Source organism: Curcuma longa, chromosome 1 (genome assembly GCF_044706935.1).
Source record: "Curcuma longa cultivar G26 ecotype Majalengka, Jawa Barat chromosome 1, ITB_CL_G26_1.1, whole genome shotgun sequence".
Classification (NCBI taxonomy): Eukaryota; Viridiplantae; Streptophyta; class Magnoliopsida; order Zingiberales; family Zingiberaceae; genus Curcuma; species Curcuma longa.
Window position 1 is genome coordinate 23487083 of NC_133861.1, and position 25292 is coordinate 23512374.

The window sequence follows — 25292 nt, forward strand, 5'->3', positions numbered from 1 at the left end:
TTGATGGTCAACTTTTGACCGCTGATAATGGATAAAACAATCGGAAAAACTTTTCGATTGATCACGGAACAATTCTCTGACAGTTGAAAACATTTTTTCAACAAATAAAGAATACAATTTCTCTGCTCTCCCATACGGCTAAATCAGAATACAATCTTCTCTCTTCTGTCGTGCACCCAAAAACAGAGTAACCAGCAGCTGGTTTCTCTGATCACCTTCTCCTTCTTTCTAGCATAGGCAGCTGAATCAGCCGGAGAAAGGTAATTTGCCCATTGGAATCGGAACAGAGGTGTGTGATAGCCGGACTAGAAGCAGCCGGCCAGCAAAGTAGAGGTGATCGGCAGGGGTGGATCACGTCACCCACGGCGAATAGAGCAAGCGGCTCATCTCCGTTCTGGCGATGACACGGTGGCGCACAGCGGGCAGAGAAGAAGAAACGAGGCCATCCTCAGCTTTGTCGCGCGATGATCAGCAAGCCTTGATCTTCCTTTCTCCCACTAGGTTTTGGTCGCCATCTGTTGGCGAATAGAGCAAGAGCATCGTGGGGTTTTCGGTGCCCTTTTCCTCTCCAGTAGCAGCGAGCAAAGCTCCCTTCGTCGTCGATCGCTCCTTCACATTAAGGCTTCAAGGCGGTGGTCGGACAAAGAGGAGAGGGAGGCAGCAAATGGGGAAAGAAAACTGCGGCCGCGTGGGGAGGAAAAGCCATGACCGCGCGGCTTGAGAAGATGATGAACAGGAGCCTCTCAACCCTAAGTCGTGATCAGCTTTTAAAGAGGAAGCTACAGTGCTTCCAGGGTTAATCGGCGCAGCCAAACCAGAACCAGACGCGCAGCTGAACCAGGACTTGATTTTGGTCTATTACTGTAGCAAACCAAATCGAACCCGATTACTGTAGCAAACTGTGTTCAAACTTGGTTCGCTTGGTTCACTAACCAAACGAACTCCGATTTGACCCAAACTAAGTTTTGTTTGATTCGTCTTCGCAAGATGAATCTCCTCATTACATCCGTTCTGCCAAAATCTCTTCCATCACGAACCAAACCAAGAGGTTCAATTCGGTTCAAAACTGAATCATTTGGTTCACTAACCAAATGACCTCTGATTTGAACGAAATCAATTTCATTCATTTCATCATTGTAAGATGAGTTCCATCATATTGTCCTTTGTCTGGTCCAACTAGACTTTATTTCTCTCATTCTGAGAATCTAATTCTCAAACTCGTTTTAAGTCCTTCAGAGAACTTGTAGTGCGTGTGACCCAATAGGTTCCCGGCTATGTTGGCTGTCTGTAATTAATAATTAATTATTGAACGATCATGAGTGACACCTAGTAGTATATCATGATCCCCAATTGACCAAAAAATCAATGATTGATTCCAGAACATCTTCTAAACCCTTCAACAGCTACATTGAATCGTGCCTTGTTCCTTTCACCGTCTTATACCCGCTTGGTTCAGGACATGGTCTATGTGTCGATCCCCACTAGGCTGACTACGTCACACTAGCCCAAGTTGCTTTCTTGTCCTATGGATTCAAGTTACTTGTACATGTGTCCAAGAGTCTCGTACTCTTAACATGTAATGCTTTGGCCAAAGACTTTTAGTAACAATCCTCAATTTTCATGCCAGCTCGAGCAAGTGCCCTTAAAGCAGATTGAGCACCAGGACCAGGTGTTTTTGTTTTATTCCCACCAGTGGCTCTTAGTTTAATATGCAAAGCAGTAATACCGAGTTCCTACAAAGCAACAAGCGAGAAGACAATCACAACGCTGTAACCAGTTTAAACAAAGCGTGAATATCCCAAAAATAGCAAGGCAAAGGTCAGACTTTGCATCTTTGTGCAACATCTTGTGCTGCAAGCATAGCTGCATAGGGAGATGATTCATCCCGGTCAGCCTTGACTTTCATTCCACCTAAAACAAAAGAAAAACCCAAGTCAAAACACATTTATTGAGATTAAATAGAAGAAAAACAGAAGTAGGAAGTGTGCTGGTATGAATAAAAACACGGGTGGAGAGACAAAATAAAGGGCCCATAAACATGTGTCATGTATGTAGGAAAATAATGCTATCAAGATTGCATGAGATGGTAATTTCTTCATTAACGCATGTACACGGTTATTCAATTTCCAGAAAATTTTATCCAACAATAACCTCTAGAAATCAATTGTTTCTACTCTATTAAGCTAAAAGAGATGAGATGCTTTCACTTTCATAATCTCATCTACGATTCTGTGATTCTCTTAAAAAAAGTCTAGTTATCAAAAGCATACTAACAAATTAACTCAGTGAGTAGGCTTAGCAAACTCAAATAAGATATACATAAATAGTCTTTTGGACAGCAGATTTCATACAAATACAATGTACTTAACCAAAATAATCATCAAGTCCAAAGCGCCATGCAATTGATAGTTTGGAAGAAAAATGAACAAAACCTTTTTCAGATAATCAGTTTTTGGTTTGCATAACATCAAAACGACTAAATATGAACGTGTTCCTCTTCCATAAACTAGGCACCCTTCACAAGACATTGGCAAGTGATATCCATTGAACAAAAAAGATGGCAGCATAGAAACGCAGCACATCTCTAGTGCTCATATTTATGGATAATCAAATGGCAAACCAGAAGGGCCTAAAATTCAATGAAAGAAGGAAAGATCTCAAAGAAAAACTCTTTGAAACCAAGAAATTCATATCGCATGGTTATGACTCAAAACGCTTCCACAAGATACAAGGAAGGCGATCTTAAGGGCCATGCTTAGAGAACTAGAGAACAATTGGTTAAGCTCAGCCATGCATATATAGTGTTACAATAATAAAATTTATAAACAAGCATCTGAGAACACTTAACAAGAAACTTGTTCCTACCAAATCAAGTTTTAAAGCCATAAGTACAACTACTAAAAAGCCCATATTCTTGTCATAACACGTTGACGTTGCTTAGATAGAAGACAGCTTGCTAGTGTCAATTGAAGCTAGTAGAGTTAACAATCATCATATGCAATGTGAGAAAATGAAATATAGAAACTATGTCAATACCTGTAATACGAACGAGTGTTTCCCTCCCAGATAAATCTGTAACATGCTGCAGGTTCAAAAAAAAAATATTTGAGAAAAATCAAAATTTTATCACATCTTTAAAACCAACTCATCAGAAAGAGGACATATTGACTCACAATGAAAGTATCATTGAAAGAAGCAAAGATGTGGGCAACACCGAACACTTGCTCTCCTTCCCGCACCGTTGGTCCGAGCGTCACATTCTCCTCCTTGGGCTCCCTAGTCTTTTTTCTTCCGGACTACATACAAAAAGCATTCAAACATCAGACTAGTTAGATGAGAGAAGAAGAGAACGAATAAATTATGTAGATGCCAATCTGCATCCTCGTAAACTCACACTTAACAGATTTCAACTCAAAAAGAAAAGATTCGAGGTCACAAAACACCATACTCGTTGCAAAATAATTAATCGCTCACCATGGTAGCAGTGAGGCGAGTGAGAAAACCAGCGGCGACGGCAACAGATCCCTTGAGCTCCGACTGGATGGATGAATAAACCCTAGTCTTATTCGCCCTATTTATAGTGCTTCAGCCAGGTTACAGCGACCCCAACAGAGATGTTGGGCCATATATTATAGATCTGTGCTTTTCTTGGGCTGAGCCCAAAAGAATTAGCCCATTTATACAAAAAAATAAAAAAAAAACTTGACAGCTGTGGGATTTGAACCCACGCCCTTTCGGACCAGAGCCTAAATCTGGCGCCTTAGACCACTCGGCCAAACTGTCGTTTGCATATGATTTCAATTTTTTTGAAATTATACATATAAATTTTGCTTGACTAAAATGGACTTGATTTTATTCTTCAATCTTGATCGTTGTTGTGATTGTTTTGACATCTCCAAATCCTTTCTTGCCGTGTTCTTTATCATCGATACAGATAAAACTGAATTGCTGAAAGAGATAGACTGTATATTGCATTCGTATGATAAACAAAGTCTTCTCTGTCGATACTCGGGGTGCAAACGAGTCGAATCGAATTGAATAATATAAAAATATTGATATTCAAATTTGAACTCGAAACATATATATGATATTCGAATTCGATTCGAAATTCGAAAATATCAATAATTTTGGTTCGAGTTTGATTCGAAATATATTTCGAGCTTGAGTTCGACTCGAATTATTCAAACCTTAATTTAAGCAGAATCAAACTTTAATTCAAAATGTCTTAAATTATTCAAATTATAATTTTTAATTATTCGAATCTTAATTTGAGTATAATCAAATTTTAATTTGAAATATCTTAATTCTAGCGGCTCACAAATAGTCAAACACAATATTATAGATTCAAATTTAATTTAAAAAATTATCAAACGTATTTGAGTTGAGCTCAAATTTAATAATTTTAAATACGAATCAAATATTATTCAAACTTATTTAAAAATTTTATAAGTCAATTCGATTCGTTTACCCTCCTAGTCGATACTGCATTCTACTGATGCATTGGTTCCCTTTCTTGGGAATTAGGGCATGACAAGGTTAGGGATTTTCTTGGGAGGATATTTTGGTCTTTCAGTACAGAGTGCAAGATGGGCAGCAGACAAATAGACACAGAATTGCTTCCATTGTCCAGGATTATTCGCCCAAATCGTATGTTGATGTCACTTCCTGCAAAAACCTCACCTTTGCTATAAAAATTCCACCTTTATCAATTAACCTCGCCTTTGCGACATGGGTTTTGCTCCTCCTCCGCCATGTCTCTGCTCACCCTAGACCAATTTCTCTCGCAATCCCCCCTCGCTTCCTTCCCTCCTAGAGGCTACCTCGTCGGGGACGACGCGCCGGCAGCGGAGCCGAGTAAGCAGAGCATGTACTTGGCCGACAAGCCCCGTGGCGTCTACTTCTGCAACAACGCAGGATTGGCGCCGCCAGAGCCGCAGCAGGAGCAGATGGTTCTGGCGGAGAGCAGCGGCGACGACCACGAGGTCAAGGCGCCCAAGAAGCGGGCGGAGACGTGGGCGCAGGAGGAGACGAGGTGCCTCATCACGTTCCGGCGAGAGATTGATGGGTTGTTCAACACTTCCAAGTCGAACAAGCATCTGTGGGAGCAAATCTCGGCCAAGATGCGGGAGAAAGGGTACGACCGCTCGCCCACCATGTGTACGGATAAGTGGAGGAACTTGCTCAAGGAGTTCAAGAAGGCGAAGCACCAGTCCAAAGGGAGAGGGTCGGCCAAGATGTCGTCCTATAAGGAGCTCGATGAGTTGCTCAAGGAAAGGAGCAAGAAAGCCGGATGCAAGGGTTCTTCTGCTTCTAAGGTCAATGCCTACTTGCAGTTTTCTGATAAAGGTGACATTGTCTTGCCCCCTTCCAGATTGATGTAATTGATATAGTTTTGTTTTGCAAGATCACATTTTATCTCCATCTTTCTGGAGGTTTAGTTGTTTTGATGCTCAATTATCACGAGGTGTTATGGTAGAAATAAATTAATTGTTACCCAGCTTCTTCTTTATCCTCATTGTTCAGTGTCTCATTCTTCAACAGCTGAGCATAGATTGAGAATTTAAATAAGCAATTTAGATTATTGGTAGTAACCACTGGCCATCCTGTTCTGCCAACTAAGCCAGTAACTCTATTCCTATGAACTTTCTAATAACACATTGACTAAACTTACAATTAAATTATATGTTTTGCTTCTGTTGATTATTTTGGGTTTTAGGTTTATGAATCAGCAATATGAAAATATTCTCTCTTTTTTTTGCCTTATCATTTTTGTTGCCTTATCATTTTTGTTGCCTTGTCATTCGTTCATTGTTAAACTTTTCTCCTAGTTAGGTCTTGAAGATGCAAATGCTCCATTTGGGCCTGCAGAAGGTACTAGAATTTAACTTTTTTGCTCATTTTTGTACAATAATAATTTTGTGAAGTTAATTCCTACTTTTTGTTTGACTCAACATCAACTCGCTTGTGAAATGCTACTGCGAAGTTATTCTATGTAGTTTTCCATTTAATCTAGTTCATTGATGCTTATGTTCCATTGTTTAACCTTGTAAATTTGAGATGTGGACAAGATTTTCAATTTTATTGAAAACTGAGAAGTGGTTTCAACAATATGGAAAAATTGGATCTTCTTATTGAGCAAATCTAAACTGAGTGGATGAAATTATTATCTAGAGCATGGTAACCTAGCATCAATTTACAACTTAGAAGATTGCAAAGGACTAATTGCCGACTCCAAGTAGTTGGAAGAAGATACCACTTGATGATGACGACGAGATGATGATGAAAATAATTAGTGATTCTCGTGTTATTGGTGTCAAGGTTACCTAAGGTTTGACATGTCACTACTTACCTGAGGAATGTACAAATAATTGGATCATAGTTAGCTTGAAAGTTAGGAGATATGGCATCTACTATGACAAATTGATGGATCCTTTTTGATTGTTAACATGAGGTAGGTAGAATGATTTGAAGTGTAATGCCATGGCATTGTGAACACCCTAATAATCTCCTTTGGAAAAACTGGAAAAGAGTTTATGGTTAGATGGTCTTTCTACCTATCTTGGGCTTTATACGTGACACCCTAGTTTAGTTCCATAGAGAGTTGTAGCTAAATGAAGGTGGTTTATAAGCATAGGCAAGAGAACCACAATCATCTTGGGCATGATCATAATGTGACAAAGTTAATTGATCACTTCTTTCATTTAGCATGCGATTAGAAAACAAAAAAGTGAATCTAATCCTAAGCATGGGGAGGTGTTTGGAAAGGGTTGCTCCTATATATGATGGAGCACTGTTGAATCTCATATGTCGTAAGTTAGAGTTGATTATGAATTGTATAACATGGTGGGTAACAAAAAATAATTGGTCAATTCTCTCATTTCATTAGAATTAGCATTCAGAATGGACCTAATTATCAGCAGGTTGAGTCGTTGATAAGGGCATCTCTTGTAAATGATGGTGCAATCGTTGGATATTGCATGTTATTGATCAATGATAACTATGAATTGCGTGTTGAAATTTGGATCTTGAAAGGGGCATTTAGCCTGTGGCGCCATAGTCCAATGCCACAAAGAGTTGTGGGCTAAAGAAGGAAATTTATAGGCTTACATGAGAAAACTTCTACTAAGACTTTTAAATTTTGGGGGGGGCAATAGTTGGGTTTGTTAATTTAGGGTAAAAAAATTATTGGGGTTATTGTTTGTGTGTGTCACATTAAAAGCAATGTGCACAGCAACTTGAATATCAATAACCTTATTAGCTTAAAAGAGATGCTTTCAATTTGCACAGAAGATATATTTCCTTCAGTAATAAATCAAGGACGTTGCTCTGGATATAACTCTTCATCCAGTTCAGCGAGACAACTGTGTATTTGTGATGTCCAATTGACCCAATAACTATTGGGTTATAACTATGATTGTAACGAATAGATAAATTGAAGCAATCAAAGCCACAAGAAAAATGAGTCCACGTCAATTATTTATATTTGTGTGTATCTTTTCACCATTAATCAGCCTTTAAGTTATTAGTTGAATCATCGGGGATCTTTTAGCAGTAAACACCCATTTGCAACAAATAGTAAGCTTGCCAGAAGGAAAAGTGACAAGCTCCCATGTACTGTTAGAGCGCAACATTGTCATCTCCTCTATCATAATTTGTCTCCATCTCATATTAGATAGAACCAAGGTTCGAAATCTTAAATTGTATTGGAATTTTGGTGTTTGATTGGGACGATATTGTTTTAGTACTGTGTTGGTTTGATGTATAGTGTTGGTGGCGAATTAGAGAGGGAAGAAGTAAGGAGATAGAGGGGGACAAACAAGAGAGAGAGAGAGAGAGAGAGAGAATGTAGTATTGTAGCATGTCAGAATGATGCAGGCTAAGTTCGGATTTTGTGTCTCATCTAAAATGATGCAAGCTAAAAAGATAACAAACATTGTTTCAATTCATCTTAGCATGTATTGTAGCATATCAAGAGGTGTTAAATGTCAGAATGACACAATACTCATCATAATTGACACTAACGCAGGATACATTACTTCCCTCGAGTAGTATTGAGTTTTTGTAATTTATTAGAACGATACATTTCGACTATGCCGCCCGGCATGGTACGAGATTTTATACCATGGATAGAACATCTGAGATGACCTATAGAATTTTAACAAAAACCAAAATAGAAATAAAAGAATAAGACTATGGATTCCACAAGGAAGTACAATGCAACAAGATAGAGGATAGGACGTGCTACATTCATATATGAGTTCCTTTCCTTTGAGCAATGGGAAGGTCAAGATCAGAGTTATGTTCTGGAATCATGGGAGATGCTGGTAACACACCAGGGTGTAGCAGATTAGCTGCAACAGTTCGAACAATGACCATTTGTTGTGTATCTGTTGTGGATGAGTCTATGTTACACTCTTTAATAGAAGATTTCAGAATTAGAGTAGGCATGGAAAGTGCCTTAGCTGCTGCCTTATGTGCAATATGATAGGTGGAGTGGAGGAAAAAAAAGAAGAGAGGGCTCAAAAATATTACATTAGATGAAACGAAGCTCGACATAACTTGGGAATTAAAAACAATACCCATGTTGCAATCTAAAATGTTCAAGCAAGACATACGTGACAAACTTAAGTGATAACTTATTGTTATATGTTGCAAATATACAAAATACACACGATTGAAGAATGTGTTGTCTATCTTGAGGAAAGAGAACAGAGAAAGGAACTTGACCATGAAGAATAGAAGAATGTGATTATAAGATAGCATGAATTAAGAATTGTATCATCCCAAAGCTACATGGGAACACTCGTATGAAGCAGTCCTTGTGGCCTTGACCAAACACCTTTTCTTCCTTTCTGCAACATTGTGTGTTGAGGTATATGAAAGCAAGATAATTGATTAAGAATGCTTTGACTAGAAAGAAAAGACCAAGAGGTACTACTAATGAAGTACTCTTTAGCATTGACATTTTTCAATAGGAGCCCCAAATAGTGTTTTTGATCTCAGCATAAAAGGAGATAAAATAAAGAAAACTTCAAGCTGTTCTTTTATTAGAATGAATCAAGTCATGCATGATCAATCATAAGTGATAAAATATCTAAAATAAAATTTTGAATGGGCATTATAAGGACCCCATATATCATAATGGACTATTGGAAATAATGCAGTAACACATTTATAGTGAACTAGGGAATCTAACAAACCCAGCAATGATTCTTCCATTTCAATATCAATCCACCAGAACTTGCATATGTTTTGTTTGTGGTTTCCTTGTCATTTCCTGTAGTGATGCAATCTAAGCAAAAATTTCATGCTGGCCTTTTTGATAGTAAGAATTTCAGTCATATTGTTGATATACCAGAGTAGCAGCTTGATGCAATAGGGGTTGCAGATGCCTTGCCTCCTCTATGCTTCACGATCCCGGAAGGTACTGCAGCATCTTTGAGATGTCATCATCCATCATGATAGGTACATGATGGAATAAAAATGCAACCTGCATGGTATGGAATAGACCATTCAGCAAGTGCTGCAAGATGGAAGGAAACTACACGTAGACCCATATATATGCAGAAGAGTGTTGCAAGAAGAAATTGTAATGTACATGCATGACAGGAGTGGGAATGTGCTTGCTGCTGGGGCTGACCATAAATGTGGAAACCAACAATTGCTACTATGGACGAGAGAAATTAGGGAGTTGCCTGTTTTGGCACCATGTTGATTAAGTGGTAAATTATTAGTGTTAACTACCTTGAGTATATATATATAGGTTCATAACTGTTTGCAAATATAACAAGGTTAGTGGGTCATGTCTTCATCTAGGCAAATCCTTACATTATATCACGCACTGCTAATTCTCATATTTGCAAGTTTAAGATCAACGAATATGCTTTGTTTATGAGGATGGTGGTTGAGGATGCTTCTCTGTAGTGTCAAGTTCTCTTTAGTTTCATTTCTCTGAGTTGTCTGCCATTTGAACAATTATGTTGGATGATATGTCTTCCTTTTTATAGTTTCTGCCTACTCAATAGTTGTTTACGTTTTATTATGATATGCTAACAGCCATGCCCATGCACATCTAGGAAGTGATAGGTCACCGCTTAACCTGGATAGATCTATAGAGCATGATAGACATCCGCTTGCCATAATGGCCGCTGATGCAGTCGCAGCTAGTGGTGTACCGCCCTGGAACTGGAGAGATACTTCTGTGAATGGTAATGTGCTTGTAATGTTGGATATTCAAATTTTCTTATACAAACTTCTTTAGTTGTTTCTTGCTTATTATCATGAATGCAGAAACATTATGGGTTCATGCTTTAGAACCTTCATGCAACTTCCCAATTTCACTAGTGATTTATATGAAGATAGCATCATTAACAACAATGCTCTCTCTGGTTTTGATCAACTTTTTTTACCCTTTTTTGTGTAAGTAGACAATAATGCATCCTACCGGGGAAGGGTTATTGTAGTCAAATGGGGTGATTACTTGAGAAGGATCGGTATTGATGGCACCGGAGAGGCAATCAAGGAGGCCATCAAGTCTGCATTTGGTTTGAGAACCAAAAGGGCATTTTGGCTAGAAGATGAAGATAATGTGGTTCGCTGCCTTGATAGAGACATGCCTATTGGTTCCTATACTCTCCATCTTGATGAAGGTAATAACATTTTCTACTGAAATCTGCAACTAAGTTTTAGATTCTATGAAATGGTCAATTTTGTTCAATGACTATCCAAACTTGATGTTTAAAATATCTAGTTTCCGTTGTTTGAAATCATTCTGTTTGGAAAATGCAGATAAATTCTCTTCAGTTGAGATGGATATTTTGGTCTTACTTCCATCTTCTAGTTTGTTAATTTTCCCCACTCCATCTTTTCTCATCCAGATTTCCTAAGATCTGCTTGCTTTAACCAGTGTAGCCTATTCACTTTTCTTTTACAGGGATCACAATAAAACTTTGCATCTATGATGAAAATGACCGGATGCCGATACACACTGAAGAAAAGACACTCTACACAGAGGATGAATTCCATCTTTTCCTCGCGCATCGCGGTTGGGCAGGCCTCAGAGAGATGACTGGCCTTAAAAATGTCGATACCCTGGCTGATCTTTGCCCTGGAGGTTTGTACCAAGGGGTGAGAATGCTTGTTGATTAAACAACCCTAATTTAGGACTGGCTGATGCACCAGAAAACTTTAGCAGCCACAGGAGTCAGATTCTCACTGAGATTCCCCAAACGGACGATCACAAGGTTCTTGAAATTTCTATCATAGTAGTTCAGTGCGCCCTAAGATGCGAAGAGAGCTTTGAAACCTGTAAATAATCTGCACAAATCTTGGGGCCAATTTTTCAAAGATTATGTCAATCTTCCACTGGTTTATCTGTTTCAGTAATATCAAACACGTTTATCAATCTTCCTGCGTGTGATTGTTTTGGAGAGAGCTTTCCAGTTTTTGCCTAGTCCAAGATTTTTTTGGTAAAGGTTGCTGCCAATTTGAAGCTACTCTTGTTTGAGGTGATGCAAGCAGTAAATTAAAAATTAGGCTATCTATTTAATAGTACATGAACATATTTTGATCAAATTATTAACAAATACTTCAACTATACAGTCATCTTTTCTAGTAGCAAAGATGCATTTTTTTTTAACATCACAGCCATCAAAACAAAATTAAGGAAATTTTCAAGGATTCAAATCTTAAAGTGCTATACAACCCTTCGCGTTTCTGGCAAAATAAGTAGAGCATTAGGAGAATGGTCAAACACAAGGGAGAAAAAGCCAATGCTTTCAACAAACCTTGATATATTACAGAAAGAATGGAAACACTGAAGTCTAATGGTAGTAGTCACTAGCATTCACAGTTTCACACATCTATAGACCAAAATGTGGGCGTTAAATTTCATTCTTTGGGTGAGCAAGATCAACTTAACTACCCAATATTGATATTTCTTTAAATTTAAACACAGCACAAAGTCAATCGATGGCAACCAGTGTGTTGATCAGTTCTGTTTGCCATGCACTTCTAGCCAATCTGTGGACTAATTGAGCTACTACAGCTACAACACACCCCAAAACAGCACCCACTGCGACCTGATAAGCATATATATATATCAAAAAAATACTATTAGGAGACTAAAATGCTAAGTTAAATCTTCCATAAAGAAGCACAGAATCCATATTTGTAATATTAATGAGGGTGGAGTTTATATAGGATAAGCAATCAGGATATTTCTTAGCATATGAAATTACTAACAGGATATTTCATTAGATAGATGTCTATGCAGGGACATCAAAGGATATAACAAGATAGACTAAGCGTGCTCCATCTAGTTATCACTGTGCATATCGAATCAAACCTGAAGAGGAGTATGGCCTAGAAACTCGCGCAGTGGTCTTGAGTCATAGAGTGGATGCCCTTCAGGAAGTTTGTATAGAAGCTGATTTAACACCTAAAATGAGCAAGAAAGGGAAATTCTATTAGTGGAATGAGATAAACCTAGCCAACCAAGATGCATGATTGATGCTCTCAAGGTCAAGTGCTATAACCAAAACTGAAAGCTAAACGGAACACTGTAGCACTACAAAAACATAAAATTTTAGTCACAATTACACATATTTTCAGTGAGAAAATTTTGAATAATGATTATATATGTGACAAAAAAATATGATAAAAGTTTATCACTATTGTAACATTTAGTGAGGATATTATAAAATAAACTAATAACAAACAAAAAATCATCACTAATATCACATTTAATGGCAATCAATTTAGTATGTCATAGAGGTCGAGGTCGAGGTCGAGGTCGAGGTCGGGACCCGAAGCTGAGATGAGGTCAGTGTATAAGATCTAGTAGACGTCGAGATCGGGATCCGAGACTGAGGTTGCCAACTGGCTACCCTTCGAGTTTTGTCTAATCTTCCTTAATCTTGCTTAACAGCTCCACGTCATTCCAAATTTAGGGTCATGTGGCAGCTTCGGGCTTTCGTCATATTACAAGTCTCCCTAATTAGTCTAGTCAAAAGAGTCGTAGTCCGACTGACTGAACTTGTATCAAGTTGCTTGGGAGATATCTGGTTTTGACGAGCCAGAGTGGAGGCACTATACTAGTCAGGTCTCCATTCCTAAGGAGATAAGATATCACATTAAGTGCTAGTGATACACTAAGTCACTTATCAGCCTTATCATTGACGCATTTCATGGCTGCATGGATGATGACATCTGCTATCTCCTTCGAGCCGCGAGAATACTCTATCGCATTAATGGTGGTGACGTGGGAAAACAATCATGTTGATGTGATCGCAAATCGAACGGTGATGATGATTCCTCGTCCATACGATTTTGACATCTGATGGTTAAATTTGAATCATCATGCCATTTGAGGCGTCATTGGGCCAAACATTAATGAGGGAGATTATATCGTGATTCTATTGAGCAGGCCGTATGATGCGATAACTAAGATGAGATCCCATCGGTCTTTATCCCCATCCAACGGTTCCGCGGGCAAATGTGATAACCCTACTGTGCGATCTTCATTAATACTTATTTTTGGGGGGCAAAAATCAAAAGACCAAACCTTTTTATCGTTTCCGTCAAAGAACGCCTCTTTTTTAAAAAACATCAAAACAACGCCTAGCCTAACAATAGGTTGGTATGTTCAAGCAGGTTTCACCATGATTTTCTCTAGGATCATTTCTTCCATGTAGAGCTAGTTGAACCCTTAATTTGAAGATTTCTTATAAGCGTTATTATAACAGCTTACAAGACACATTAGGTTAGTTCCATAGTTGATATGCCTGGCCCTCGGTTATCTTCCAGTTTCGGATTTTTCAGGCTCAGAATGAATTAAAACTGGGCTGACTATTGAGTGTTTGTAGCAACATATTGCTGAATGCTAAAAGAAATTTAATGTCATGATGTTACAAGTTACTACATACCTCTGCCTGCTTTCCAGCATGCAGACGAACGCCAGAAGCATCACATATTACCTGACAAACAAGAAACATCAACTAAGCTACTAAAGTTGAATTATACTGCCTGTAAACAGTATCTCTGAAGAAAGCTAGCAGTCTGTTTATGTAATAAAATATCAGTAACCAGAGCTTCCCCAGTTTGTATCTAGGGAAATGGAAATTTGATGCCTGAATATTATTATGGAAACAGAAGCTTAAATGCACAATTCTGGATCAGAGATCTTGAAGGCACAAACAGTTTGAGAAAGAACATGATAACCAAAAACAGAAAAGCTTAATACTTACTACAGCTGCTAATATTGTCGCCGTAGCAAATGCCGAACTGCCCCAGCCATCATGAATTCCAATAGCTACTGCTAGTGCAACCACTGTTGCTGAATGGGATGAAGGCATACCACCAGATCCAATAAGCCGCTTAGGATCCCAACGCCTTTCATTATACCTGTAAATCAACTAATAATTCAAACTATTGACAAAAAAAGCTTTATTATTTGAACACTGTAACTTAAGGAAAAAGCCATCATACTAATTGAACAAACAAATTTAATTGTTTCTTGATTTCTTTTAAGAAGCATAAATTTCCATACCATTGATTTTTTTTTAAAAAAAGTAAAGCTAGGTATAATTTAAGTTCTCTTCCTCTCTCTCAATTTGGAAAGAAATCAATTTCTATCCTTCCCTCCCTTTCCTTCTCTCTCAATTTGAAAAGAAATATATTGCTCTCTCTCAATTTGGAAAGATATTGATCTCTCTCATCTCTCTCTATTTGGAAAGAAATTTACTACTTTCCCTCTCCTAATTTAGAAGTCCAAAGCTGCCCCTCTTAGATTTGGAAGCTTCAAGCATTCTGAAATCTAATTCCATCACTCTTCCCAATCAGGGAGATAATTTATCTTCTTCTCAACCTGGACAGCCACCAGTTTGGGGAGTGTTACTTGCAGCCTTCTTGTTTTGGAAGAATATTTCTAACCAAGAAGGAAACTTCCTTCCTCTTGTCTATGTCTTCGTCTCTTCTTTTGTTTAGAACAGCCCATTCACTTGGTACAATAACAATCATCAAGGTTTCTTACAGTTTGGTGTATTCAACATTCAGCGACCATTTTGAATTGAGTTTTCAGCGATGACTTGGTGGGTTAATTGAGGATAGAAAGCTATTAACAACCATTAGAATTTTTGTTAATACCTCTATGTTTTGTTTTAAGGCAACCGTTTAAGAGAACAAGAGATGATAATTTTGGACCAACCCAAAATGTATCCTAATTTTTGGCCTAATTCCCGTTTGTCACCGACGAGTCTCAGTTTTGAGGTAGGATCCCCCCCTTTCCAATGAAGGCATTATGATGAGTTAGAGTCTCTTTTGGGTACGGGGATGGTCTGCATTCTAACACTAGTTAGGATTTGCCTTTAAGTTTAGCTTGAAGAAAATGATGTGCTTAGTTGCCTCGTGTTAACAATCACACATTATGATTGTTTCATGGGGCTCTTCACTTCTAAATAAGGCATGAGTAATATGTGAGAGGGATGTGAGATAGTGTTGCCTAATTACATCAAAACCATTGGTGAGACTTGTTTCAATCGTATGATGTAGGTGAGGTAATGTTCGATGTTTATGGAACAGGTGTTGCATTTGAGTTGATCTGATGTTGGGTGGTGGAATCATGCAATGTATTATGGAAAATTAATCATATGTGAGGACTCAAAGTGTAGATCATGTTGCACAGATTGGAAAGACTACAGAATTGAAGAGCATGAAATTTGTATTAAGCTCTAAGGTGAATAATTGTAATTCTCATATGTCTTAAGCACTAAGACATAATCCATTACTGGATCGTGATGTTAGGATGGACCTCAGTATAAGGATAAGATCTTTGGTTATCAAAGTTTGGACAAGATGAGGCACAAGCAATTTCATTGGTATGATCATGAGGATATGCTTGTGGTTATGAGTAGATGTTGATTTTGTCAGTATATATATGTTGTTGGGGCATAGACATTAATAGTCAACATTTATGAAATCAAGGGCATTGGATCTTATTCAGGTCAAGGGTTATTACATTATAAACAATAATTCAAGTATTCTCTAGTCAATTTGATTAAGATGTTAAGTTTTATGTTGACTTGACCTTAGTGACATTGTATTGGGCAGGTTTTGGTTGAAACCCTAATTTTATGGAAATCCCTTTTGACTTTTTAGGGTTCGATTACTTATGTTTGTCTTATTTACCTTGCATGATGTACATGTTACAACATGTTAGTTTTACTTGACATGCTTAGAGACTTCTATTAGTATATGTTTGGAGTCACCATTCTCTTTTGTCTATATATGCTTATTGTTATCATTCTCATTTGATGATATACGAATAGAATTAACATTGTTATCTTGGCGATGCATGATTAAAGATTTATAGTATTAAGTTGTGCCTATCTACCATGTTATGAGGAATGTTACTGTTCTTCTCAATGTTATGGAGAGACTGGTGGGTAGGTCATAAGGAGTGTGTTACATGTATCTTAGATTTACTTGAGGGGTCCTTGCTTGATGATTATATAATGCCTTATGAGCATTAACAAGGGATGTTTGATGGTTACTGTCGTTGTTGCCTAACTGCCTATTATGTGACTTCAAGGAAATTAAGGTGTATATTTTTACAATTAGGACTATCAATGCCTTATTAGAGCTAGTGTGACCTCAAACATGCACGCGTGTGGAGATTAGATATTTGCTAATACCTAACTTGTAACCACATCACTTGAAGATGTTGTGGGTCTGTAATGGTTAGATACTTGCATAATCCAAGATTACAAGAGATCTACGAGTCCATGACCGTTAAGCCTACAAGCTTTGTCAAGAATTCTAGCTTTATCTCTACGCGGCCATAGGGTTGACATCACTTGAAGATGTTGTGGGTTAATGGTTAGATGCTTACATAATCCAAGATTACAAGATCTACGAGTCCATAACCATTAAGCCTGCAAGCTTTGGCAAGAATTCTAGCTTTATCTCTAGGCAGCCATAGGGTTGATATGGGTGCTCAACCCAACTTTATGTTTTGAGCATGAGTCATGCATGTAGGCGGATGTAGAGATCCATGTTGGAGAATTTTGAAGTATCTAGAGATGAATAGACTTGGTTTATGGTGTATGGCATTTACCTTTGTTTCATTTATTATTGTTCATCCTTATTCTTTTTCCTCAATTATGAGGCTCTCATATCAATGTTATTGACAATTCTTACCTTGTCCTCACTCCCAAATTAATTTGAGGCAAGTCATTAGGCGAACTACTACTATTGTTAATTTGAATATCACTATTATTGGGATTGGAATTTTGCACAATGTTTTGTCTTTTGATTGGTTTTGCTAAGCCTTGGTTATTTGTATATATTTATGAAAGATATTTTACTATAGACTTTCATACAATTTTACTATTTTGCATATTGTGTTACTATTGTTGTTGTTGTCCTTGTTCTTGTATGATAGTCATCTATATATACTGATAATGTTGTGTAAGGGCATGTTGCATGAATTGTATAGTGTTTATGCAACATAGTTCGATAGTGGCACATAGGCTTGCTGATGGAATTGTGAGAAATTGAGAAAAGCTCACTCGGAGCATGACATAAATTACCTTGATGTGAAAGAAAATATCAGGTGCATGAAAAGGTAATACCCATAAACAAACAAAAGTTTGCTAATAAATTTGAAATCCTGGTATCTAATTAGCCTATTCTAGCAAATAGATTTGAATTTTTATTGTCAAACTCTAGGAGTCTTAGTTACAACCACTTTTTTGTTTACTTGGGTGGAAAGGGAGCGAATGGGATTCATAGTAAGCAAAAGTTTGTTTCCACATTTACTTGGCTGGAAAACCTTAAGAAAAAAGAAAGACAGAAAATAGTCTGAATGATTATACTATGCAACACTAATTTCATATAAATCTTCTTTCTCGCCTTAGCCACTGCAAAAATCTATCATATCTATAATACAATGCTCATTCTTCAACCATGACATCCAATTTTCGTTATACTAATGTGATTTAAGATATTTAAACTCCTATCCTTCTAAGCAGATAACACGGTACAAAAAATTAACCTCATCCATCCTAAAATTGGCTAACTTCCATCCCTATTTTTCATCCTCAAGTAAACAAGGAAGCCAAGCACTGTATAGAAAATCAACCATCATGTCAACCAAGTGAACATATGCAGTCTGACTGCTTGCCACTTTATATATTCAAGATAAAGATGCAACACAAATTTTATTCTTTAGATTTTCCAGAATGAATACACTTTACTTTTTATAAGCTGTAATTTTTATTTGTCAGATAAAAATATAAAATCTAACATAGCATGAGGCATAGTTTTTCTTTGTTTCCATTGCTCAAATTTTTTAGGTTCTATCACCTAGAAAATAATGAACATCATTTTCGTCTAAAGTGCCTCTAGCAATCTCCCTTTCTTCACTAATCCAGATAGAGAAATGACCGACATCGAGTAATTTAAAGTGCTTTCGCTGCCTCAATTTAGTGTCTAATATCTATACTCTAATTTGAGGAGGAGTGTTAAAGAAAAAAAACTGCAATATGATTTAGTCTAAAGCATACTAGCCTTATGCTAAGTATTTAAATTACAAATCAGTCTCTGTGTTGAGTCTATACTATAAATATATGAACTTGTTCTGTATCAAATATAATATGTTTTCTACATTTTTAATATTCTGCGCGATTCAAAATTTCTACAAAGGCAGTAGACAGAGCAACAGCAGCAATATTCATCAGAAAGGTCCTTTAAAGAAAAAAAAACTTTTTTCAGCAGCATCACAAGCTCACAGTATTATTCCCCAAGACCTCAGCTAAAAATCAAGTTCCGATCGAGATCCAAGCTTTTTCGAATGAATCGCCAACGGTTACTATTTGAAGTGTACAGTAGAGCCCTAAAAGAACCCCAAAAACTAACACGACGGGAATCCGAATATCCTCGAACTACGTTCGTTCCGAACCAAGAGAAATATGCGGCGAAGGAAGCTTACCAGGTAGTGAAGATCTTGGCAGATTGCGCGATGGCAAAGGCGAGGACGGCAGCGACCAGAGCAGAACCGTGGGAGAGGAAGAAAAGCGCGCTGGAAGACGACGGCGAGGCAGATTCCTCCAGCTTTCTCATTGCCACCGGGGAAATCGACGCGGTCGTGCTTTGCGTCAATGATTGATCACGAAAGGAAATCGAGGCGGAAAGGAAGAAGATGAAGGAGGGGGGAAAGCGAAGCGAAGCGAACGTGGCGTGTTGGAGATTCCATGAATGATGGAATATGCCCCCCGATGGAAAATTGCTGCTTTCCCTCTTCCTTGTGTATCGGGCCCCGCCTTCCCAGTTCCCGCCGCCGAAGCGGGGCATCATGATGCAGGTAGATTTCGGGTAGCATTGAAGAGTGCGGGAAGATTTTTAAATTAGATATTGTTTTATAATAAATATTTTGTGAAATCTCATTACTTTTCATGTAAGGACTAATTCCAGTCTGGAAACCATGTGGTTTGGTCTAAATTTAGAAAAATCAATTAAATATTATTGGATCAATCAAAATTCTTATAATTAAAATTATTATTTTGATCAAAATGTATTAGTTTCTTCTATCTAATACTAATAATATGAATATTTCTAATAAAATATCCTTTACAATATTTAAAGAGATAGTTCAATAATACATCAAAGAAATGAATATTTAGAATCTATATATTAAATATAAATCTGTTTTAATTAAAATTATTACAATATAAAAATTCTAATTAAAATTGTTATAATATATGAAAATTATTTTAAATTGAAGTAGTTTTAGTTAAAACAACTGTCGCAACATTAGATAATGATAATTTTGAAATATAAGATATTATTTTAATAATTTTTTTTAAAGGAAGCCCTTTTATTTTTTATTTATTTTTGCCCTTTCTGTATTTCTTTCCATAATTTTGATTATTGTCATTTGTTGTTTGGGATAAAGAAAAAACAATGGACTTGGTTAAGATTTTCTTAATCAAATCTAATTTGAAAGTTTAGAAATAAATAAAAACTTGAACTATTATTATTTAGTGAAATAATGAATCTCATTTAGTTTTATCATTAGTGTACTTGTATACGGCTTGTATGATAATGATGCCTCTATTTTTCATTATTACTTGAACAATTATTATTTCGTGAAATAATGAATTTCAGCTAGTCTTATCATTAGTTTACTTGTATATATATGACTTTATGATAATGATGCCTCTATTTTTCATTATTATTATACAAGTGTCTCCTTAATTTCTAAAAAATATCAATGATAATTTTACAATTTTATTTGCAAAAAATCTCTTTATTGCGCAAAAAAAAGAAAAATGTTCCTTATTACTTTTGTCATTAAAAAACATTCTTTATTTAAAAAAATATATCAAAACAACTCTGCCACAAATATTTTATTTTAAAAATAATTGTTATATAGTATTTACAACTGTAGCTACTATAGCTACTATAATGTCAAGCAAAATTATTTTAATATTATTATATTAGTGAAAATTATTTAAATTTATTAAAATTATCTTAGTCTAAATTGATTTAACATTTCTACTACAAATTAGAGGAGTTATATGTCATCGAAAAGTGTAGTTAAAATAGATTCAATCCTTACCCACTTCAACACCATTGTAACCAACTTAATGATAACATTTCTACTACAAATTATAATAGTTATAGTCATAATTATTAAAATAAAATAATTTTTATTTAAATTTGAGCATTTTATAAGTTAATAAAAATATATTTTATTAAAATAATAGATTTCGGCCAAGTTAAATTTTAAAAAACATATATTAAGTAAATTTACTTTGAGATGTTATGACAGTTATAGTAATCATGGGTACACATTATAGCAGTTCATTATATTTGCTACAACAACACTAAAATATATATTAAAAAATTGAGATGAAAACTTATACTATATATTTTGACACTCTTTTTTAAAAAAGAATAAATTTTTTCTCATAAATACAATAAAACTTTTTCATTTTTGCCCCTACCGTATTTGTTATTGTTATCTAATGAATATATCTCTTTAATAGACTTAAATTTATATCAAAATAAAATAAATTATTTTTTCTTAGTGTGTTTAGTTCAAGTCATCATACATGATCTGATTATATGATTACTAAATAATCATATAATTAGATTATGGTATAAATAATTATATTGTTTGATTCAACTTATTTATTTAGAAAAATAAAACATAACTATTTAAAAATTATTTCATTATTCAATTTATTTTTCTTAAATAAAATAAATTAAATTAACAATATTAATGATGATAATAAATTAATAAATATATAAAAAATAAATAGAATTTATTTATAATATTTTTAAATTATAATAATTTTTATATATTTTAATAAAATAATTCTTTAAATAAATAAATATAATTCATTAATTTTATTTTTAAATTTAAAATAAATAAATAAATAAATATTATTAAAATAATTCATTAAAATGATTATTTTAATAAAATAATTTATTAAATTAATAAATATAATTCATTAATTTTATTTTAATAAAATAATTTGTTAAAATAATTATTTTAGTAAAATAATTTGTTAATTAAATTAATAAATATAATCCATTAAGTTTATTTTTTAAATTTAAAATAAATTTTTATATATTTTAATAAAATAATTTATTAAAATAATTATTTTAATAAAATAATTCTTTAAATTAATAAATATAATTCATTAATTTTATTTTTTTTAATTTAAAATAAATTATCTCTTTTAAATTTATAAGTATTTAAATTAAAATTTATTAACTCAATTTCAATTAGGTTTTATCTTGGTACATTTCAATTAACTCAATTTTAAAATTGAAGGATAATCATGGAAACAATTTTCGTTAATCTCCAAAATAGCAGCAACTTTTAAGTAGCTTGGATAATCACATTCCCTGATTATAACCTATTTATTAACGTAGTAGTGATGCTGCATTACTTCGAAATTGATCATAACCTGAATCAAACGGGGTTATCGTGGATAATCTTGAATAAATAACTAAGATTATCAATGATAACCCTCCATCAAATACCCTCTTAAAGTCATCTTTCACTCTTGAATCCAAATCATTTCCTCCTTAACTTTCTTTCTACCGAAAGCAACATAGAAGCCTTCTTCTTTTCTAGGTCACTTAGCTTGGATGCCTTGATAGAAAATTTTATGAATCATGCTAGTTTATACAACCGAATTAAATAAGAATGATTTGATACACAAGATCTTAGTTTTGTCAAAAGATTCATAGCAAGAAAGCAATAGAGCGTAAATATCACAGACTGAACTTGAATCCAAAGAAGTCACCATATTCTTGATTTCAGTTTTGAATGTCATAGACGAAGAAGATACAACGGATGAGATCTTCCACTAGAGTTACAGCCACAGTTCTTGAAGTTCCGTACTGGATGAGATGAGATTTCGTTTCTTGCCCTAATCTAGCCCTATCACACCCCTTATAAACCTTATATCTGAAATTCCTTACCAATCGATCATTATTAACAATATCAAGTTAATATATTCCGTATATATGATACACACCCAACAACACATAAGATCAATATATCAATTTATATCCACTGTTTCGGGAATAACCCATGGGGGCCCTGGTTTGACTCGAGTCCGATCCTGGTCCCCTCCCACAAGTCCGGTCAGCCACAACCACAGCTTCTTCGATTGACCCAGTTCTCTCCCCCTACTTCAAAAGAACCGAATCACCCCTTCGTCTCCTTCATGGCCGAATAGCTCATTCGGCCACTCAGCCATCTGCGCCACTCGACCATTCAGCCATTCGGCCACTCGGCCATTCGACCACTCGGCCATTCGGCCACTCGGCCATTCGGCCACTCGGCCATTCGGCCACTCGGCCACTCGGTCATTCTGCCATTGACCACCTTGCCATTCGGCCATTCGGTTCGGCAGCACAGCCTGCCCATTCGGCTCCATTCGGCAGCCCTACTCAGCCCACTCAGCAGCTCAGCCCTGCCACAGCTCTACTCAGCCCACTCAGCAGCTCAGCCCTGCCACAGCCCACTCGGCAGCTCAGCTCTGCTCCTCAGTCACAAGTCAGTGTCGCTACATCCCTCTGACCATACCTCCGACTGTCAAAGGAGAATAAATCAGATTCTGATAAAAGTCCTCAAACTCGGATGTGACTTGTTAGAGTGATCCTTATTAAGTGACTTCGTCAAACATTAAATGAGGACACGATTTGTCATATTGAAGATCTTTTGAGGACTGGGTTCTTGTCAGAAAAGGTCTATTAAGATCTCTTCTCAAGATCATATCTTGTCATATCAAGATTCTTATCAAAGGTCATGTCTTGTCAGTTCAGATCTCATCAAGATCTTCTCAAGGTTATAAGGAGGCCACAGAAGATATTCAGGGGGTCTCCTGATCTCTCTCTCTCTCTCTCACTCTTCTTATCAATTCTTGGGTTCAGGATTCCATTACAGGATTTTGAATTCCACTGGATTCTTCTTCCTCCTACTGGGTGGGACTTGAGTGCTGAAGTGGCTGTTGGGATCTGCGCCAGGATCACCTCTGTTCTCTGGTGATGTTTCAGGGCCTTCCTGTGGTCCATCCTCTCTCCTTCTCTCTTCAGTGGGTGGTCCTCTCCTAAGTGGATTCCCTCTCCCTGGAAGCTGAGTTCTTTGGCTACGTGTCCTGGAAGCGAATCTCAGCAGGAACATCCACAACTAATATATCTATGTATTCTGTCACCTAGATGTAGCCGATACAGAAATGAGAAACAATCAACATGTTGAACCTTCTTCTTCCTCAATCAATCTCGTTTTCTTAGCACCACCGTTAATACCACATTTACCATTAGCTTTATAGAAAAGACAATATTCAAAAATAATTGTTACAATAACCATGCAAATAAACTAAGACGACTTCATACTTGATTAATAATTCGGTATAAGTTCCTAAAATATGGTTAATAGAGATAACATTTAAAATGTTTTATTTAAAATTAATATAAAATGCGATATCAATTAAACTATTTACAGAATAAATTAACTTAAACTTTAAACAACTCTTTTTATGTCATATTTTTTATTTTTTTAAAAAAGTTTAATTAATTTAAATTTTATATAATTATATGTATAATACAACCAAAAACAATAAGACAAATTATTACCCAACTTACAAGATTACTTATGACCTTTCAACATCTCTAAAAAAAACAGTTGCCTTTGGAACTCTTTAATATTCTTAGGGTTAATATATTAATTTAGCATAAAGTTTAAAAATTTTCTTTGAGTTTAATACAACATTTTATTTTTATCAAATCTCTCATGACAATTAAATTTTGTGTCATAAAGCTAGCATCCATTAATTGACCTCTCACTCTTTGTTAAGATGAGGGCATAAACAATATATTGTCAAATGTACATGTAATTAAATTACTATTTTTGATGTCTAAGTGTATACAATCTCCTATTCATTGGTCATTAAAGTTTTTTAAAGTTTTTATTTATTTTTTTCAAATTATTATTATTATTTTTTTGTAATTTTATCTTTAAATTTCTAACTTGAGGTGGGCTCAGTCAGACGAATATTGCCATGATACTAAATGATCGTGATGTCTGCGTGAGGCACTTATCAACACCATTCTAGACCACGCCAGTGCTGGTACCATTTGGAGCTGATTGTAAGTGATCTAGCCATCCACACCTCTTTGAACAACAACTGGAGCTCAGCATATAGCTCTCCTTGTCTGATCATACAAGATTTGAAAATCTGATACAACTTTCTGCACTCACCCATCGATCAATACCACTGTCCTTTCATTTTTCATTGGAAATTCCTTATGGAGAACAACTTGTCTTCCTCTCAACACACATAAGAACAAGCTCTTCCATGTTAGGTTCCATATAGCTCCATGCCAATGTCTCAAATCCCTCGAGAAAGCTTGTTCCTTTTTTTTCTCTGAGGTTAGCAAAGAACAACATCAAGAACATGCACAATTGTTTTGTAGTGTGTTCTTTGAGGGTAGATAAATACATGTATTAAAGTAAATTTAAGAACAAGGACCCTTTGTTATATATTTTTTTTTATTTTGGGTCTTCAAATATCCAAATAACTTGAGAATCTAAGAAAGTTCTGGGTTGCAGGATGTCTGCCTTTAATCCATTATTTCTTTTATACTATATGATATGTAAAATAATAAAGTGGATAATCTATGCAATGATAATTCAAATCTCATCTTTGAATACTCTTAGATGCTCTCAATGCTTAAACTATTGTGATGTTGTCTGGCTATAAATATTTATA

At 35.7% G+C, this 25292-nt stretch overlaps 3 protein-coding genes and 1 non-coding gene across 7 annotated transcripts in view; 1 reads left to right on the forward strand and 3 right to left on the reverse strand.

The window, feature by feature from the left end:
* Positions 1 to 1612: 1612 nt before the first annotated feature.
* Positions 1613 to 3548, reverse strand: LOC141840170 (small ribosomal subunit protein uS11y; the record flags this gene model as incomplete). The annotated part of the gene is given in 5 exon segments (XM_074728079.1): positions 1613 to 1733; positions 1826 to 1911; positions 3037 to 3082; positions 3174 to 3296; positions 3475 to 3548. Coding segments are annotated over 5 exon segments (379 nt in total), but the record flags the coding sequence as incomplete, so codon positions are not given.
* A 155-nt stretch (positions 3549 to 3703) lies between these two features.
* On the reverse strand, positions 3704 to 3783 carry TRNAL-UAG (transfer RNA leucine (anticodon UAG)). Its single transcript has one exon. It is a non-coding gene; the product is annotated as a tRNA-Leu (tRNA).
* An 869-nt stretch (positions 3784 to 4652) lies between these two features.
* LOC141827665 (trihelix transcription factor GT-1-like) lies at positions 4653 to 11410 on the forward strand. Of its 3 annotated transcripts, XM_074714970.1 has the most exons (6): positions 4653 to 5346; positions 5833 to 5871; positions 10077 to 10208; positions 10428 to 10649; positions 10789 to 10839; positions 10934 to 11410. In XM_074714970.1, exons 1-6 carry the CDS (start codon positions 4752 to 4754, stop codon positions 11146 to 11148), a joined length of 1254 nt encoding a protein of 417 aa, XP_074571071.1. In that variant the 5' UTR covers positions 4653 to 4751; the 3' UTR covers positions 11149 to 11410. The 3 variants fall into 3 exon arrangements, with proteins under 3 accessions (XP_074571071.1, XP_074571078.1, XP_074571088.1); XM_074714977.1 differs by lacking the exon at positions 10789 to 10839; XM_074714987.1 differs by having other exon boundaries at positions 10789 to 11049.
* Positions 11411 to 11772: 362 nt separating this feature from the next.
* The window catches only part of LOC141827684 (uncharacterized), a 14635-nt gene continuing 1115 nt past the window's right edge, over positions 11773 to 25292 (reverse strand). Inside the window, exons 1-5 of one of the 2 annotated variants that reach the window (XM_074714997.1) lie at positions 18989 to 19250; positions 14247 to 14403; positions 13926 to 13976; positions 12347 to 12439; positions 11773 to 12080 (exon numbers count right to left, since the gene is read on the reverse strand). In XM_074714997.1, the coding sequence (XP_074571098.1) occupies positions 11964 to 12080; positions 12347 to 12439; positions 13926 to 13976; positions 14247 to 14403; positions 18989 to 19119 (549 nt within the window). In that variant the 5' untranslated portion in view covers positions 19120 to 19250 and the 3' untranslated portion in view covers positions 11773 to 11963. Of the gene's footprint in view, positions 12081 to 12346; positions 12440 to 13925; positions 13977 to 14246; positions 14404 to 18988; positions 19251 to 25292 lie in introns of those variants that run through there. The other variant, XM_074715006.1, reaches the window with a different exon arrangement.

Excerpts from the sequence above, each read along its gene's own strand:
- LOC141827665 (XM_074714970.1), top strand. The coding sequence starts at position 4,752 with ATGTCTCTGCTCACCCTAGACCAATTTCTCTCGCAATCCCCCCTCGCT. Across the intron at positions 5,872-10,076 it reads TCCATTTGGGCCTGCAGAAG|GAAGTGATAGGTCACCGCTT; the intron begins GTACTAGAATTT and ends ATGCACATCTAG. Across the intron at positions 10,650-10,788 it reads TACTCTCCATCTTGATGAAG|ATAAATTCTCTTCAGTTGAG; the intron begins GTAATAACATTT and ends TGGAAAATGCAG.